At 39.6% G+C, this 19,212-nt stretch overlaps 1 protein-coding gene and 1 non-coding gene across 2 annotated transcripts; both read left to right on the top strand.

Moving 5' to 3' along the window:
- Positions 1 to 10,472: 10,472 nt before the first annotated feature.
- Positions 10,473 to 10,544, top strand: TRNAD-GUC (transfer RNA aspartic acid (anticodon GUC)). Its single transcript has one exon. It is a non-coding gene; the product is annotated as a tRNA-Asp (tRNA).
- Positions 10,545 to 15,532: 4,988 nt separating this feature from the next.
- Positions 15,533 to 18,922, top strand: LOC148849233 (putative disease resistance protein At4g33300). The gene is made up of 5 exons (XM_088950398.1): positions 15,533 to 16,414; positions 16,651 to 17,057; positions 17,193 to 17,548; positions 17,665 to 17,870; positions 18,013 to 18,922. Exons 1-5 carry the CDS (start codon positions 15,748 to 15,750, stop codon positions 18,840 to 18,842), a joined length of 2,466 nt encoding a protein of 821 aa, XP_088806524.1. The 5' UTR covers positions 15,533 to 15,747; the 3' UTR covers positions 18,843 to 18,922.
- Positions 18,923 to 19,212: the final 290 nt, after the last annotated feature.

Here is a 19,212-nt window from a genome sequence, read left to right as displayed (position 1 = left end):
GTCTCTGACGGTCAAATTAGTACGGGGTACGTAGAGGGAAGTTGGAATATAGCTTTCGAGATCAGTTCCAAGTCCAGATGCAGATTGTATTTGACCCCCCTTACCTAGAGGGGGGCACCCCTATTTATACTTGAGTTGCCTGATGGTAAGTGGAGATAAACACCTAAGATGGGAGTCGTACAAAGGCAGTCAAAGAGCTCTGCGGGGATGCGTGGGCTCTCTGTGATTGGCTTCGTACGAGAGGAGTAGAGTAACCTCTGTTGTAATGAATCTCGTTCCCACGTCTGGTTCTCCTGGGTTGGGCCACCCAGCCTCAAATGGGCTGGGTTGAGTCACCCCACATCAAGGGTGTTTATCAAAAACCAAACCAAACCAAAATATCATTCAAAATCATTCACTTTGATTAATTGAATTGATGGGTCTTTATATTTATAATATATAAATATGTAATAGGGGCTGGTTAAAGTTGTCAATGAGGGCAATATAGTCATTTCTAAGGTCAACCAGACAAATGGTGCATGCATTTCAGTCTCACAAACACCATGGTCAAATTCAAAGATTTTGATTGTATTTAATGACCATTAATTTTAAAAGATATGTGATCGGCTGATGGATGATGATAGATCCTCGCAAGTAAATTATTGATGGCATGTATGTGACTAAATGGACATAAGCAAATACTATGACGCCAAGAATCTGGGAGCCGAGATTTGATTGAAGTCATGGGATTAATTCGGAGAAGTATGGACAGACTCAACCCAGATTTCTGATTCCCACTGTAGAATTATAAATATTCAAAAAGGTACAAAACCCACACTTTATGCTTTTATACTCGCCTATAAATTAGCCATCAAATCCGAACTGGCACCTACCTCATCACCTTTCGATGGATTTTCACTTTTGGTTCTATAACGAGCCAAAATGAATCACGATTTAACAGGTGATTGGCCGACAAATTAGAGGTTAAAATGATTTTGGCCGCGTTTGTTTTTGGTTAATTTTTAAAATTTTTTACATAATAATTTTTTAATTAACATGGATAAAAGACTTAACTATCTTGGGACTGACCCAATTGGACTTGAATATATTCTCTATGGTAAAACACCACGTGTGAATTTATTTAAAATTTTTAAAATCCTACTTTGGCCTTTTATGAGATTAGGGCGTGTTTTGAAAACCATGTGTATTTATACGCAACAAAAGGAACAAAGAAAAAACTCGTAGAATTAACTGAAAAGATATAAAGTAATAAAGAAAAATATGAATTAAGGTGAAGAGGAGAGAGTGCTGATCTGAACTTAAATTTATGAAACAATGAAAGAGTGGGTGGAACCAATATAGAGTAATGAATCAAACTAAAACTAATTATGCTAACATGTCAACGGTTATAGAGAACTAGATGAGAGAGAATGAATTAAAAATTTAAAAAGAAATTAAAAAACATAGGTCAGAGTTTACACTCAAATCATTTTTACTGTCATAGTTTTGTATCAGCGCAAATTTATTTGCATTGCAACCAAGTATAGTCTTAAATTCAATTGCATTGATTGAGAGCCTTATGTCCTTAGTAGTTCGTTCCTAGGTTTAGTTTGGGAGTAGTTGGTGATACGGTGGGATCACTAGGGCAAAGGCCAATTTACCAATTTTGGGGTAGCAAGTCTCAACATCGTAGAGAACTTTGCTGACATAGTAGATAGGCATCTATACATCATTTTCTCTTATCAACACTAAACTAATTGCCTCATCCCCGGTCGAGAGGAATAAGTACAACATGTTTCCTGGAAGTAGCTGAGTGAGTAGGGGAGCGAGGCAAGGTAGGACTTCAGTTCTTCAAAGGCACGTTGGCACTCTTCTGTCCACTAGAAGTCCTTTAATTTCTTGATGGCTTGGAAAAAGGGTAGGCAACGATTAGTTGACTTTGACATGAAACAGCTAAGGGCGTTCACTCGGCCGATAAGCCTTTGAGTCTCCTTTACTAATTAAGGTGGTGCCATGTCAAGGATAGCTCGAATCTTTTCTGGATTGGCTTATATACCCCGTTGCATGACAATGAAGCCTAAAAATTTGCTTAAGGTGACTCCAAAGGCACACTTGCTGGGGTTGAGCTTCATGTTGTACCTCTGCAAGGTGTTGAAGGTCTCGGCTAGGTTCGAGGTGTGCTAGTCGGCTTTCAAGCTCTTCACAATCATGTCATCCACATAGGCCTTAACGTTTCTTCCCATTTGGTGCTAGAAGACTTTGTTCACTAGACGTTGGTAGTTGGCCTCAATGTTCTTGAGGCCGAAGGGCATGACCTTGTAACAATGTGTCATGCTCGGTGATGAACGAGGTCTTCTCCTCATCCTCGAGGTGCACTTTGATCTGGATATACCCGTAGAAGGCATCCATGAAGCTGAGCAGCTCGTACCTTGCAGTGGTGTCGACAAGGTGGTCTATTCTTGGCAAAGGAAAACTGTCTTTGGGGTAGGCTCGGTTGAGGTCTGTGAAGTCAATACAAATCCACCACTTCCTATTAGCTTTCTTTACCATAACCACATTGGACAACTAGTTAGGGTAATGTACCTCTCGGATGAAGCTGGCGTCGAGTAACTTGTCAACTTCCTCTCCTATGGCCTTCCATCGTTCTGGTGCAAAGCTTTTTTTCTTCTGCCGAACTGGCATAGGGCTCAAGTACACACTCAGCCTGTGAGTAATGACCGAAGGGTCGATTCCGAGCATGTTAGCGGCAAACCAAGCAAAGACATTGGCAATAATATTTAGGAAACTTACCAGTTCGGAAAGGCTGTCTGAGGGAAGGTTGGACCCGATGAGGACCCTTTTCTCGAGCTTGGCCTCATCCTCATCCAACAGCACCAAGAGGAGGTCCTCTGCCGGTTGGCCTCGACTTGTTCGTTCCTCCCTGAGGTCAAGGCCTTCCAATGGTAAAACTTCTTTATTCTTGCCATTTAGTGCTGCCACATAGCACTGGAGGGCGGTTTACTGATCCTCTCGGACAACTTCGACGTCGTGTTCGGTGGAGAACTTGAGAGCAAGGTGGTAAGAGGAGATGGCGTCCTTGAGTGCATGGAGGATCGGCCGCCCAATGATGGTGTTGCAAGGGGAGCAAATCTTCATGGCTAGGAACTCATTCATCCTCTCACTTGTTGGACTTGACAACATTCCTAGAGAAGCTGATGAGTGGCACATCAGCGAGATGGAGGTGCTCGAGCGCCAGATTCATCTTCTCGAAGGCATTGTAGAGGAGGATGTCGGTTGAGGAGCTGTTGTTGACCAATATCCTCCTCACCATGAAGTTTGTGACGACGACTGATACTACCAGTCCATCGTCATTGAGGACTAAGATCCCCCTCAAGTCCTCGTCCATAAAGGTGAGGGCTTCCCTTTGCTTCAGCTTCTTGGGAGCCAGTCCCTGGATGTTTAGTTTCCTGGTGTAGGCCTTTCGGGTCAAGGCCAAGGCGTGACCCGAGGCCATGCCCCCAATGGTGATGTCAGTGATGCCTTCTAACTGATATTGTTGTGGTTGTTGTGAGGACGAGGTGTAGACCTAGCCACCCACGTAATACTTTTGGTCGTTATGGTGGATAAGGGACTCAATCTCATTCTTCAAATCGTAGCAATCCTCAGTGTCGTGGCTAGTGCTGTGGTGGTACTTGCATTACTTCTTCGGGTTAACCTCTTGGGTTCTTCTTCATCTTCTCAGGCCACTTCACATACTCCTCCTTCCCTACTTGCATGAGGATTTGTGTTTGGGTGGAATTGAGTGGTGTGTATTTGTTATAAGATAGGGCTGAGGCTAGTGGCTTCTTGTTGTCCTTGCTATTGTTGTTGTTGTCATTGTGACCTTCTCCATTTCTCCTCTTCTTCTCTATGCATTCATGGTGGTGGTCGGCCTCTCCCTCCTAGCGGTCACCAGCCAAGGCCTCCTCGGCAGCGATGTATTTCTGTGCTTTCTTTAAGAACCCCGCCTTGGATTTGGGCAAGGTCTTGGCAACAGAGCATTTGAGGGTCGAGCTCGGGAGGAGGAGGTTAATGGCTGCATAACGCATGCATGGAAACCATGGGATCTAGGTCCCAGACCTCGAGCTCCTCCTTCTTTAAGCGGTCAATGTAGGACCACAGGCTCTTGCCGCACTTTTGCCGAATGGTCATGAGAAAAACAACGCTCTTCTGGCATTGCTGGCTACTAGTGAAAGGGGCGAGTAAGAGACCGAAAAACTGCTCCCACAAGTTAATGGTTCGAGGGAGGAGCCCAAAAAATCATTGGCGGGCTGCCCCCTTGAAAGTCACCTAGAAGGCCTGGCACGTCAAGGCATCGGAGTACCCGTAGAGGAGCATGAGTGCCTTGACGATTTCCACGTGGTCATCCGGGTCGAACATCTCGAGTATCAAAGCTTTGAAATGTGGTAGGAGGTGTTCCGAGGTGATGTCAACGATGAAGGCATCCATTTTCCCAGGCGAAAGGTTCTGGCTTGCTGAGGTGTCCCCTCAACTCTCCTTAACTTGGTGGAGTTCATCTTTGATAGTGTTGAGCTATGCCTTCAAATCGACGATCTTCTGGTCGATGGGGGCCTGGGCCTCATCCTGGTTCTCTCGGACACAGAACGGGTTGTCCTTATTCTCTAAGTATTCCGATGCAGGTACATTTCTGTTCCTCTTGGCTCACCGATCAAGAGGGGCAGCATCGACCCTCAGCCCTTGAAGGGGGCTATGGTGGCCCGACCACCCACCTTCATCTCGAAGGCTTTCTTGTCAGCAGCGATGTCCTTGGTCTCGGCGATGATCATGAGACTATGTTGATTTGTCCCCTCGTCGGCTAGGGGGTCAAGAGGTCCTTGGTGGCTAACTGGCACGTCAGCTACTATTGGATTTTGAGGGGTCGGCTCTGTTGGGTCCGACTGGGCTGATGGCTAATGGGTTTGGAGACACTCGTCCGCCATGATGCTCCAAGCTCTTAGTGGAGCGGCTACCCTGAGGGCGGGCTCCTACCAGATGCCTTACCTCGCCCAACCTCTGCGCGAGGTTGTAGAGCCGGTCGAGGACCGCTTGGAATTGATCCATTGTGACCAAGTTCTGAGCATTCCTTGTGCTTCTTGCCATCTCAACTAAAGCTTAGAAGTCGATTTTAAGACAATTTTTAAAGTGTAAGTTTAATTGAAGGAAGTCTCAGCGGTGTTCCCATAGACGGTGCCAATTGTTGCCGCCTTGGATGGGCTGAGGGCAACAAAGAAAATTTGCTTCCAAGCCAAGAGCTGATTGATGAGTTTGAGTTCCGATGTGGCCGAGGGCCTATAGGTCAAACCCGTGAAGAGAGAGAAGATGTCAGAGGCCTTGGGTGCTAACCCGAGGCGAGGACTCCGATGATCAAGTTAGTGAGGGTGTGATGATAGGTGGACAATGCCTGAGGTGGGGATGCTTAGACGAGGCCACAAGGGAGACAATGAAGTTCTTAATTGTGAAGAGTCCAGCTGCTTACCTTTGGAGGGTCACCCCCTATTTATATTTAAGACAGCTTGGAGGTAGGTGGTAGCAGATGGCCAGGATGCAGTCTGTCCTTGAGGACACGGACATCCGAGGTCACCGCGTGTGCTCACACCATTGGTCCCGTGTCACATGCTGACCTCTGCTTTGCACGTCACTCCCATTGGTCCACTGGCGTGTCATTGGCCCTCGCTATAAGAGCCTACATCACAAACCAAAACCTAGGGAAGGAAATGGTCAGAATATAAACATAAAAGTTAAAGATCTTATCATAGAGGATGGTATTTGGGATATGGAGAGGTTGTAACTTCTTTTCGATGAGTCATTAGTGAGAGCTATTGTTAACATCTCACTGGGGGTGGAAGATGATAAAATTCTATGGAAAAGCACTCTCAATAGTGAGCTCTCTGTTAAGTCAGTAGACCTGTTTGTGAAGCTTCAAATTCACAAGTAAATTAGAGAGGAAGAAAAAAACCAGATCCAATGAATGTTATCAGAAGAGCAGATAGCTACTTCAAGTAATCATATCCAAACACGGAAATATCACAATCGGGTCAGATGGTTCTATAATGAAGAGAGACCTTTTGTGAAAGTAGATGGTTCTTGGCACAAGAGCACACATAACATCTATAGGAATGTTAATGGCCACTCATATCTGACAACCATTCTTTGCAGAAGGATAATCTTGCATGACAAATTCTTCAATAGAAGCTGAATATTGGGCCATGGTTTTCAAAACTGGATCGAACTGGATGGACGGACCAGAAAAACTGGAAACCGATCAAGTGATTAGTTTTGGTTTTCTCCAAAACCGGATTTTCTTCAAAAACCATCGATTTTAGCCAATAAACTCTTGACCCGGACGTTTAATCATTCGAAAATTACTTATGAATATCCCCTTAAATTTTTTATATGATATGGCTCACTGTAGAAGGGATCATCAGATGTATCCTTGATGTTTTTAATGGTTCCTTTTCTTTGACTATAAAAAACTTTTTTTTTTGTTTTACCACTTTTGAAATATTTCTTTTAAGATGCCAAATTACCAATGCCTAACCACCAATACTTCCCTAGTGTTTGTTTTTTTTTTTTTTTTTTTTCTTTATAAAGTGGAAGGGGCTACACAAGACCGGGGGTGGGAGTGTAACGTTGTTAGCACGTCCCATAAGCAAGGGCCAAGAAAGGTCCTGAATATTAAGATTTAAATTATTACTAAACTTCATGAGTATCTAATAGTCCTTGATAATGTTATTTAATCTCCAAGGAGGTCCATGTCCTTTCGAAGGCACGAAATGAAGATCTCTGAATGACCCTCAATGATGATAAGATGCCCCCTAAATTTTATTGCCAAGTTATGGGCTTCCTAAGAAGCCAACGCTTCAGTCATGTTGATAGAAGTTCAACTAGAAGAAAAGCTTTAACATTGATAACTTTTCTATATTGGTTTCTTGCAATAGTGGCCACATAACACTTAGGCCCCTCATTTGCTTTTCTGTAAATTATTTATCTAGGTAAATGTAATTACTTGGGTAAGTTTTTCCTGGGTTACCTAGGTTAGTTTTTCCTGAAAACACTTACCCAGGTAAGTATATTTATCCATGTTCTTTTATTTTTCAAGTAAAAAAGGAAATGACAATTTTAACCATAAAAATTCATTATTAAGAGGGCATTTTTGTCTTATTCAAGTGTTGAAAACTCTCCCCCCAAGTGGGAAAGTTATTTACCCACCTAGGAAATGGGTATCACTTACCGGAACAACATTTTTGAACCACTGTTGACCCAAAGGGTCAGACCGTTCGACCCAAAACCGTCTAGGCAACCAGTTTCCTTTTACCCAAACCCAACATCTAGTAAAAAACTGTTGAAAAAGTCAACAAACCGTTGATCCGGGCAATTGAACTGTCGATCAGTTGAATGGTTTTAATTTTTTTTTAATTTTGCTGTCGAACGGGCTATCCATTCGAACCGGATGGTCAGACCGTTAACTCGAAAACCGATGGTCAAAACGGTTCCGTTTTTGGGTTATTTTTAAAACATTACATGGAAAAATAAGCTTTCCATGATCCCCATATTAATCTGAAAAAATGAACATGAGATTTTTAGTCAATGAAAACCAAAGTCCCATTGACCAACTTTCCCCCCTCAAAATTCTAAAAAAGAACACCCCCCTACTTCCATTGACCCAAGATGCATCAAAGGTTTCTTTAATAGCATCATCCTTAGCATTTCCGTATAATGGGTTCTTGGCTTTACACTTTCCTTCCATATTATAGTTTTTCATGATTTCAACATTTTCTATATAAGCATTCTTTGCCCGGTCCAGGATTATGGGGGCACGATATCAATATCATTAGACTTTTAGGTTCCTACTCTCGAAGAGAAACCATAATATGTAAGATTCTTTTTTTTTCCTTTCTCTTCTCACACCCCATAACATTCTTACCATAAATTCTACCCCACCAATCATTCATTGAATTTGGCTTTGCATTGTAAGTAGATTTCATAGTAAATTCTCCATTTAAATTGCACTGAGCCTCCAAATCAATTTGTCCTTTTAATCCTTAAAGGGTATAAATACCAATTTAATTTTATACTAAATATCAAGGTTTTTAAAATCGATTTGTACAACGAACTGGTCATGGGTTTGATTTCCGGGTTGAACGGTTTGATCGTTTGAACCAAATGAATAGCCTATTCTGACAAAAAATAAAAAAATAGTCAAACCGGTGAATGGTTTAAACAGTCAAACAGTTCAACTACTCAAGTCAGCGGTTTGCTGACCAAATTAACGGTTTTGGGGGAAATAACAGTTCTGAGATAAAACAGAACCGATCACCTGACCATTTCCAATTTTTTGGTCCAACTGTCCGATCCAATCCGGTTTTGAAAACCATGCCAAATATGTCTAGGAGCTGTGCTACAGATTTTATTTTTATATCAAACTTTCCTCTCTTGGTCAATAAGATCGCCAACAACCTGATTTGAGTGAGTAATTCTGTCCCGGTTCACTTCATCGGCAAGGAGAAAATCCTCGGCCCATTTATCAAACCAAAAATTAATTGACTTCCAGTTTCCATCTTCTGCCATCCATCTAGCACCCATGTTGATGGTTTCCTAGCCAACAGAATTCCACACCAAATCCACGAGATGCCCTTTTTAACTCTAACATTCTTGAAATTCTTGTTGGCCACGTACTTTTGTTTAATAATTTTGACCCATAAATTCTCTTTATCATTTAAAATTTTCCATCCCAACATAGGTAAATTTGCTTCGTTAATCCTGTGGAGATTTTTTAAATCAATACCTATCCTATCTTTTAACTTCTAAATTTCAAATACTTCTCCCCCACTCCATTAACGAGTTTAATGATAAAAATAAAATTTATTAAAATACCCAACATAAATTCTTTGTTTTGTCTATATTTTTATTGTGTTTTCTTCCTTTTTCTACATTATAAGGGGTTAATTAGCGGTTTTAGAAATCTTTAAAAACGTATATAATGATAATTATATGAGAATATTTTCTAAAGTCAAACGATTGAGGTAGTTAACGTGGGCCTTTCGTTAATAAAGTTCAGTTTGGAATGAGTACAAATACAAATATGTACAGAATAATATAAATTACAAGGTTTTGTATTCTATACTCCTTCCAAATAAAGCCAAAAGAAAGTTTTTGGAGCTAAATGTCACTATCCAAAATATAGAGTGACAGTATTATCCCGAGTCCAGGCTGGGTGGAACCTCGATTGTGACCCATCTTACATACCCACTAAGATTGCAACTTGGACCGGGTTGGCCCAAACCCAACTCAAAAAAGTTGGGTTGGGTCGGGTTGGGTTGATATTCGGGTTAGGGTTAGGGTTGAAATTCATGAACCCGACTTTACTTTGGGTTGGGTTAAAGGGTTGATCCCTTGGCCAACCCGAATCTGACTCTATAGTATATGTAATATATAAATATATGTTATATATAATATATGATATACATTGATTTGTTTAGATGCATGAAATTTGTATAGCCCCACCACATAGTATCATGTATTCCTTTTAAGATAATCACTTCACTTAATCCTAATCAGAAAGACTAAAACCTTAATAACATTATTTTATGTTTTTTGAAAATTTTATTCTTAATCCTAATCAGAAAGACTAAAACCTTAATAACATTATTTTATGTTTTTTGAAAATTTTATTCTTCATCTCATCTATGTTGTTTGTCGCCCAAGATCTATCATAAGTCATAACTCATAATAAACTATAGCCATTTCTAACACTTGTTTTTCTGAATTCTGTACTAAAAGAACAAAGAAAAAAAAAAACGTCAACAAACAAATACTAATGAAACATAGGATTAATATATATAGTGAAAGTTGAGTTAAGATCTAAAATCGAAAAATTCTATGAGATCTTAAGGGATGGGAAGAATGTTGGGTTGGGCCCAACCCGAACCCAACCCAACCCGAAATTGACTTCGGGTTGTGTTGGGTTGGGTTGGCAGGTTGGGTTAGGGTTAGGGTTGGGATTTAGAACTTAGGGTTGGCCTCAACCCGACCTAACTCAACCCAACTTGCAGCCTAATACCCAGCCCCAGAACCTTGTGTTGAGTTTCAAACAAGGTTTAAAATATCAATATGTACAAAGGGTGTATCAGGGTTTTGAATGATTCGAAGGGTGGGCAAACCTTAAACAGGCCCTTCTAAATTTGATTTAAAAATAAAAATAAAATAAAAACTACCAATATTTTCTGATACACCGGTAGAGTATTGATATTTTAAATCTTGATTCCAAGAAGGACTAGGAGAGACTGAAGTTTCGATTGTGGCTTGAGCTTGAGCCGGTCTAGCTCCAGATCAGTTTGATTCTCAACCCTACTATTTGACATCGACGAGAAGCCCATATCAATAAGCTTACATAGCTTTTCATAAAAAACCCTGTGATGTTACTTGCAATTGTATAATCATTAAAATGGTTAAAACATGACAGCTTTATACATGAAGTCGTTGTAGTATAGTGGTGAGTATTCCCGCCTGTCACGCGGGTGACCCGGGTTCGATCCCCGGCAACGGCGTTAATTTTTATTTTGAATTTTCAACTTCACCTTCTCCAGCTCTCCCAATAAGATTTGTAGGGTGGACTGAATCTGTCGGTAGATTGATGCCAAATTTACGGGTAAGGGTCTGCAATTCAAATTTCTGACTTGGATTACAGTTCATTTATCCCTTAATAATATACCAAGTCTATGACCCATTGACTCCTTATTGACTTCCATATCTTTCTTTCTTCAGTAAACACAAAACAACACCCGGTCGTTTTCATACACATGGTCACTTATTCCCACCACACCCCACCCTCAAGCCGCAGTTGGTATCTTCATATTTGGTCGGAGTGTTTATCAAAAACCAAACCTAAACATCATTCAAAATCATTCAGTTTGATTAATTCTTTATCTTTATAATATATAATATATTATTTATAGTATAATGTATTACATATATTATATAATTATATATTTATATATAATATATATAAATTAAAAACATCGAAAAGCCAAACTGATTAAGCAATTAATCGATTGATTTCCGTTCGATTTTTGATTTTCCAACATCGATTTGGTAAAAGGGCCTTGGTTCAATTAAACTAAACCGTGAACACCCCTATCTATTTGGTGCAAAATTGGATGTATCAGACTTTGTATCAACACTCTTTCATATATTTTTTTTAGTTTTTTTTTTTTTAATATGTACAGGGGGCCGGTTAAAGGCCTGATTATCCTTACTTCATACCCCGATATTCCTTACATTTCACGTACTGTATGACCGACATATAACGAAAATTTGAACCTTGATTTGGTGTATAACATAGGTAAAGTGTAGTGGTGTGGTCAATAAGAGCATTATAGTCATTTCGAAAGTTAACCAGACAATAAAAACACCATTCTTGTCGTTTAGGATTTGGACCCTTGTCGTCCCAATTTGATTTGAATGCATGATTTGATTGAAGTCATAATCCATCGAATATTCCATTGGGAGCCGAGATTTGATCGCAGCACAGACTCGTTACACTTGAAAAGAGGTATTTCTTTGGCTCTCTCATCTCCCAATTTTTGTCCAGATGTTAGGATATTCTTATTTCCATACTTACTGTCACACCTTGACGCAATCCGCGAACCGGATCCAACCCAACCCAAAAAAATAGGGTTAGGGTTACATATTTAATTGGGATTATTTATGCATTATTAGAAGTTTCCACTCTTTAATTTTTTCTATTTAGTCTTTACTATTCTTTAAATTGTTAAATGTTTAAATTTTTTATTTTATATTTAGAATTTTAAGGTTAATTCTTTTAATTTTGACTTTTTCATGTAATTTTTCTTTATTTTTTTTAAATTTCAATTATTGTTTGGAATAACCCAAATTGACCCATAGGTCAACTCTAACCAAAATATTTATGGTTAGGGTCTAACATTTGACAACTCAACCCAAAATCAACCCAAAATAACTTGACCCAACCCGAACTCGACCCACCCAACCCAATTGCCAGAATATTTACTGGGTTACTGAAAGTCTGTAACAGAGGCGTTTCAGTCTTGATATGACTAGAAGCTCATCATCTTTCGATGGGTTTTCACTTTTCGGTCTATAACCAGCCAAATGGATCACGATTGAACAGGTGATTGGCCAAGAAATTAGAGGTCAAAATGATTTTGGCCGCGTTTGTTTTTACATCAATTTTTAAAATCTTATACATAACAATTTTTTAATTAACAAAACTTAAGCATATCTTGGGGACTGATCCAATTGGACTTGAATATATTTTCTATAGTAAAACATCACATTTGAATTCATTTAAAATTTTTAAAATCCTTTGGCCTTTTAAGAGATTAGGGCGTGTTTCGAAAACCATGTCTATGCACACGCAACAAAAGAACAAACAAAAAACTAATAGAATTAACTGAAAAGATATAAAATAATATGGAGTCAGTGACAAAGTTCCTTTCCGTTAAGTCAGATGATGAAAAGGTTAAATTATCAAAATACCCCACTAAACTTAATTTTTATATTTCATAAAGAAGTATCAAATAGAGATTTCATAAAGAAGTTAAGAAATAAATAAAAGAAACCCACAGAGAAGAGTTCAGCAGTGAGCAGAGAAAGAAAGAGTGTGTGCAGTTTCAAAAGTATTTATGGTGTATTGTTTGGTGACAGATGCATATTCAAGGAGTAGAGGTGTAATTAAGGGTGTGTAGAGATGGGTAGGTCAAGCTTTTATAGTGCGTTGAAGCTACTGTTCTTGCTGGTGCAAATGCAAATGTAAATGTTCTTGTTCTTCCATCATGATGATGAACCAGAAGACCTATGCGCAGGTTAATTAACGTGCATCCACTACTCATCTGAACAATAAGAGAGAGAGAGAGAGAGAGAGAGGCTCCCCAGTCGTTTTCCAAGTTCGTCCCATTTCCCATTGTTGGGTTGGTGCATTATTAGGAATTTAAGAGCTAGGGCTCTGATTTGTTTGTGCTATTTGTTTTACCAGTAATGGCGATCTAGGCTTCTCAGTTTCTTGGTGGCACTGAATGAAATGGATAACGTAACCAGAAGAAAGAGGTGATGGCCCACCACCAATCCATCCATATCAGGGCCTCTCAGTTCATTCCCAGAGAACACCATATGGTCGCACAGGTCTTTGCCGGAATGGGACGGCCGAAGACTGTTCTCTGGGCATGTCTTTTGTCATGCTGGCAATCCGAGAACCAAAAATGCTGACTGAACTGCACACCATAGTTGGTCTCAGTTGGTTTACTTTCGACTTTTGCTCCACTCTGACAGCGCCTGAAAAACCGAGCTTGGACCTTTACCGAAGAAAGCTCTCTCTTTCTCTGGCTGGTTATCGTTGAATGCCAGATCCATTGGATTTGGAGGAGTTCTCGAAACCAACACATGAGATGGTAAAGGTCTATCTGATGAGAGTGCTTGTCCCAACTAAAGAGCACTCTCGTACTGTCTATCTTCTCCCAACTCCCAAGCATCAGTCAAAATGGCGGAAAATGTCTTGCCCTTAGCGATGGTCGGTTTTGGGACTGTGTGAGAGTGCTTGAGGTTAGTTTTGAGGTTTAATCGAGAAGCCAATAAAAAAAGGGTAGTTTGGACATATAAAAAACTTTAAACAGTCGATGAAAATTTTCTCTAATGTCAATTTAAAGACCCCATAATACAAGGGGGGTCTTTATATTGTCAAAGTTTTTACTCTAATAATCAATACTTTTTGCATTCAGATCCTTATTTTCTTAGGCTCTATTTGTTTGCAATCCAAGCGTTGGACCGGGGTACTTATGTAATATGGTTTGCATTTGTGAGTGTTTGTTTGAAACGTAAAAAGTATTGATTATTAGAGTAAAAATGTATTTTGTGACAGTTTTGTATTCTAAAAAGAGAGCATTACTTACTTATTTTTTGGATATAATTTTGTATTCTTTTGATAATTAACTTTTTGACCAAAGTTAATGCATTGGAGCGTAAGATAGTTGGAGCATTTAATGACGGGTCCACACTTTTGCACGCATTTTAAACAAACAAGATGAATGCAAAAACAGTTTAAATTGTGATGCATTTGCATTCATGAATTGAAAAATGGGTAAATATGTAGTGTACATATTTGAACTTTTTTAACAAAGTTAATGCATTGGAGCATAAGATAGTTGGAGCATTTAATGATGGGCCCACACTTTTGCACCCATTTTAAACAAACAAGATGAATGCAAAAACGGTTTAAATTGTGAACTGCATTTGCGTTCATGAACCGAAAAATGGGTAAATATGTAGTGCACAAATACAAATACAAATATTTGCATTTGCATTGCAACCAAACTCGGCCTTAGTAGTTTGTTCCTAAGTTCAGTTTGGAAGGAGTACAAATACAAATATGTACAATGTAAATACATACATAATGTAAGATTTTGCACTCTACATATTTGTATTTGTACTCCTTCCAAACTAAGTCGGAAAGGTTGGGCTTTCCTCTTTGTGCATGGGTGCATGCATAGTGTAAATTAATAAAGCATGCGATATCCTCCATCAATGCAAAGTGTGATAGTGGCAGGCACGTCGGGTAGTAGGGATGAGCATATAGGTGGGTTCTACTCAAAACTGGATAGAATCAACCTCAAACTGGCCTTGAACCAATCCTACTCAATCTATTACAGGGTAGGGTTTGGTTTCAAATTCCAAGAACTGACCTCCACCTAGGTTGGTCTTAGCTTCCTAGAGTCAAAGGAATTATCCTAGCCAAACTAACCCAAAGAACTGGCCTTGGTGGAATTAGCTTTGAAATCGAAATTGTCTTAAAATAAACCCCAAAATATTTTTAAGAATGTGAAGATTTAAACCCAAACACTCATGGCTTCACTTAACCATGTTACCTAATGCTATGATCATTTGTTTTCATTTTAATATTTAGATGTATATGATAAATAATGTAAAAGATAATATTACAAAATTTAATTATAATGACCAATTATATTATAATAATCTATATATTAGATTATTCAATTTAATCAATAAAAATAGTAAAAAATTTTAAACTATATATTATTCATTATTGAAAATCAAAATTTTAAAGGGCATGCTTTATTTTCTTTTTATTCTTTTAAGAGGGAGAATAAAGAAAAAACACCTTCCAATTGACCTCGGAATTACCAAATTCAAAATCGACCAAAATCACGTTAGAACCAACCTTCATAGGTAAATTCCAATTCCAAAAACTTGTAATTAACCCCTACAGAATTAGTATCCGGGTTCTCGACCCATGCCTACCCCCAGTGTCAAGAGAGTTTTTTTATTTATTTTGAAAATTTAAAAGAAAATAAAGGGTAAAAGAGTAACGGATGTTAACAAGTCTCTCACGTTTCAACGGTCAACTAACACGACAAACTTTCACGATTAGACACTTTATAATTAACCCATCAATCAGCGACGAAGATTAATGGATGACGCATCTCAGTTTCGGAGAATTCTGAATTCCAAACCCTACTATTAGCCTCTCTCACCTAAAAATTACATCCTACCCGTGTGTACTTTCGGACTATAAAATTCTGATCGGGCTGATTGGTCATTCTCCCTCTCAGTTTTGGTTCCGCTTTTTGGCTTTTACATCAAATGTCCATGCACAGAAGTATGATAGACCAGGGCTCCTGCTGCTGTGTCAATAAAACCCTTTTCGTTTTGCAAAAACTGGATAGGTAGACACTGTATAGTTCTGTAACTCGGTCGCTGTCTATGGCGGTGAACGACTTCTTCGCCGGAGAAATCGCTGTAGAGCTCATAAAACAGCTCCTAGGGACATGCAAGCGATATACCCTTTGTAAACCCAATGCAGAGCAGCTAAGGAGAACCTTAGAGGAATTGCTCCCCATAATTCAGGAGATCAAATACTCCGGCGTGGAATTGACACAGATACGACAGTCTCAGCTAGACCGATTCTCCGAAATTCTGCGCCAGGGATTGGATCTCTCCAAGAAAGTCTTGGCTTGCAGCCGGTGGAACGTTTACAAGAACTTGAAGCTGGCGAAGAAGATGGAGAAGCTCGAGAAAATGGTCGCCGTCTTCATCAACGGTTCCATGCAGGCCCATATATTGGCTGACGTCCACCATGTGAGGTTCGAGTCCGCTGAGAGGTTCGATCGGCTTGAAGGTCGACTGGCCGCGATGAAGCTAGGGGTGAGTGGCGACGGGTGGTCGGAGAATGCGGTGAGCAAAGTTGAAGAGAACGAGATGGACGTGGACTGCTCCATAAATTGGGGAGTTGGGATGGTTTTAGGGAAGAAGAAGGTCAAGGAGATGCTTATCGGGAGAGATGATTTGAGGGTGGTTGGGATATGTGGTATTGGGGGAAGCGGCAAGACCACTTTGGCCCGAGAGATTTACAGAGACGAACAAGTTCGAAGTAAGTCCTAGTTCTTCAGTTTTGCTTTTCACGATAGCTTTGAAGAATCTGTTCCCTGGATTTTGTAATACTTCACTCTTTCTGTGAGAAGTTTCGTTCTCTCTTCTGTAATTAATTCTATAAATGCCATTGTTGAAACTTGAAACTTGAATGTTTTCTTCTTTGATGTTAATAACTCAAGTTAGTGCTTCAGAATATTTGTTTCATTATTCGTCTCTCTGGGTTGCCTTTTTCAGGTTACTTCAACAATAGAATGTTCTTCATAACAGTCACGAACTCTCCAAATTTGGAGGAGTTAAAGCTACAGCTTTGGAAAAAAATAACGGGAAATCATAGGTCTGGTTTTGGTGCTCCAGACGTTCCAGTTCCACAACTGAACGTTCAATATAACTGGATGCTTACTGAAAGAACCCTTGTGGTTCTGGATGATGTGTGGTCTCTCTCAACGCTCAAACATCTAATTTTTCGAATTCCTGGATACAAAACCCTTGTTGTTTCGAGATCTAAGTTCCCAGCAACAGTGATTGATTGCAGTTATGAACTAGAATTGCTTAGAGAAACAGAGGCCATGTCTTTGTTCTGTTACTCTGCTTTTGGACAAAAGAGCTTTCCTTTGGATGCTAACGAAAAACTGGTGGAACAGGTAGGATTGAGAAGTAGTCATAATTTGTTTCAAGTATTTGATCCCATTTTCAAAACAGTGAGGATTTTGTTGATCTGTTTTTAAGTTGGGTATCTGGGAACTCTGATTATGGATGTCTGACTCTGGATTTAACAGGTGGTGAGAGAGTGTAAAGGGCTTCCGCTGGCTCTTAAAGTGATTGGAGCTTCATTAAGGGATCAGCCTGAAATATTTTGGAAAAGTGCCAATAACAGGCTATCGCGAAGTGAACCAATATGTGATTCCCACGAGATTGATCTGCTTAAACGAATGGAAATTAGCACAGAAAGCCTGTCTGATAAAGGTAGGGAGTGCTTCCTGGACTTGGGTTCCTTCCCTGAGGATAAGAAAATTCCTGTCAATGTTCTTATCAACATGTGGGAGGAGATCCGTGACATTGATGAAGCAGAAATTTTTGCCATTCTTATTGAGCTTTCAGAAAAATATCTTATAACTCTGGTCAAAGATGGGCGGTACGTATATTGGAGTTCCTGTTTCTCTCTTATTTTCAATAAAATCAAGACACAGGATTTATAGAGATTTCTGTTCTGTGGTAAATTAAACTGTGTTGTCTGTTACTCTGGATCAGTGCTGGAGACATATATAGCAGTTACTTTGAGATATCTGTTACCCAGCATGATGTGTTGAGAGACTTGGCTCTTCACTTGAGCAATTATGATAGCTTAAATGAGCGAAAGCGGCTACTAATGCCAAGAAGAGAAGAAGGGCTTCCAAAAGAATGGAAGAGGAATAGAGATAAACCATTTGAAGCCCAGATTGTCTCAATCCATACAGGTATTGTTTCTTCCCTTCTTAAGATACCCAAATGAAATTTATGCCAACAGCTTTCAGCTTTTGTATATTTAGAATCTACGATCAATTTCTCAACTTCCATAGTTTATGCCTTGTTTGATCAAAATATGGTTTAACAATATAGGTCAAATGGGAGAGATGGATTGGCTCCATATGGACTTCCCCAAGGCCGAAGTTCTTATCCTGAACTTCTCCTCAAACGAATACTTTCTGCCACCATTCATTGAGAGAATGCCAGAGCTCCGAGCTTTAATAGTAATAAACAATGGCGTCGAGAATGCAGTCCTTCACAACACTCGTATATTTTCCTCTCTGAGAAATTTACGTAGCCTCTGGTTAGAAAAGATCATTCTCCCTCGACTAGACAATACAACCTTCCCTCTGCAAAACTTATGCAAAACCACCCTGGTCCTCTGCAAGGTTAACGAAGGCCTAAATGGAACAGACTTTCCAATGTTATTCCCTCGGCTGTCTGAGTTCACCATGGATCATTGTGTTGATCTAATTGAATTGCCATCAAGCATATGCAGGGTCTGCTCACTGAAGAGTTTGAGTATAACTAACTGTCACAGTTTGCAAGAACTGCCAATTGAACTGGGGGCTCTGAAATCTCTAGAGATTCTGAGGATCTATGCTTGCCCAGGATTGAAGAGGCTTCCTCCAGGGATATGTGAACTGGGGTCTTTGAGCTATCTTGACATCTCTCAGTGTGTAGGCCTGAGGAGCCTCCCTGATAGGATTGGTAGGTTGGTTGGGTTGGAGAAGATTGACATGAGGGACTGTATGCAGATCAGAAGTCTACCAGGGTCCACTGGGTCATTGAGGTCTCTGCGCCGTGTCATCTGTGATGAAGAGGTTGCTGTGCTGTGGAAAGAAATGGAACTGGAAGCATTGCCAGATCTTAGGGTTCAGGTGCCACAAACATGTTATAGTTTAGACTGGCTAACAGAGTGAGGATGCTGTATTTCCACATGTACAGATGATGTACTGTAAAATAAATTTGGCTCTCCCAGTTCCATCTGCTTTCATTTTAATCCAGGTCGCACAAACAGATGTGATGCAATAAATTAGTTCTGAGAATAAACTTGGCTTTCCCTCTTATTTCACCTTCATGAAAAACAATTATAATTTAACTTAAAGTTTTCAAAAGTTAAAAAGGCACATGCCCTTGCATTTGAAGAGCAGAGCTTGGAGACCATTCAAACCAACTTTTCTAATACATATACATTAGTTTTATATTAAGTATAAAGATTCAGGTCTTATTAAAAAACATTTTCTATTAATAAGATTTGCAAAAAGGTGACTCCCTTTAATAAGCATAATC

This window comes from Nelumbo lutea, chromosome 6 (genome assembly GCF_056320005.1).
Source record: "Nelumbo lutea isolate HS-2025 chromosome 6, American lotus-T2T, whole genome shotgun sequence".
Lineage (NCBI taxonomy): Eukaryota > Viridiplantae > Streptophyta > Magnoliopsida > Proteales > Nelumbonaceae > Nelumbo > Nelumbo lutea.
The sequence above is the reverse complement of the archived record's forward strand: the minus strand, read 5'-3'. Positions and strand labels throughout refer to the sequence as shown.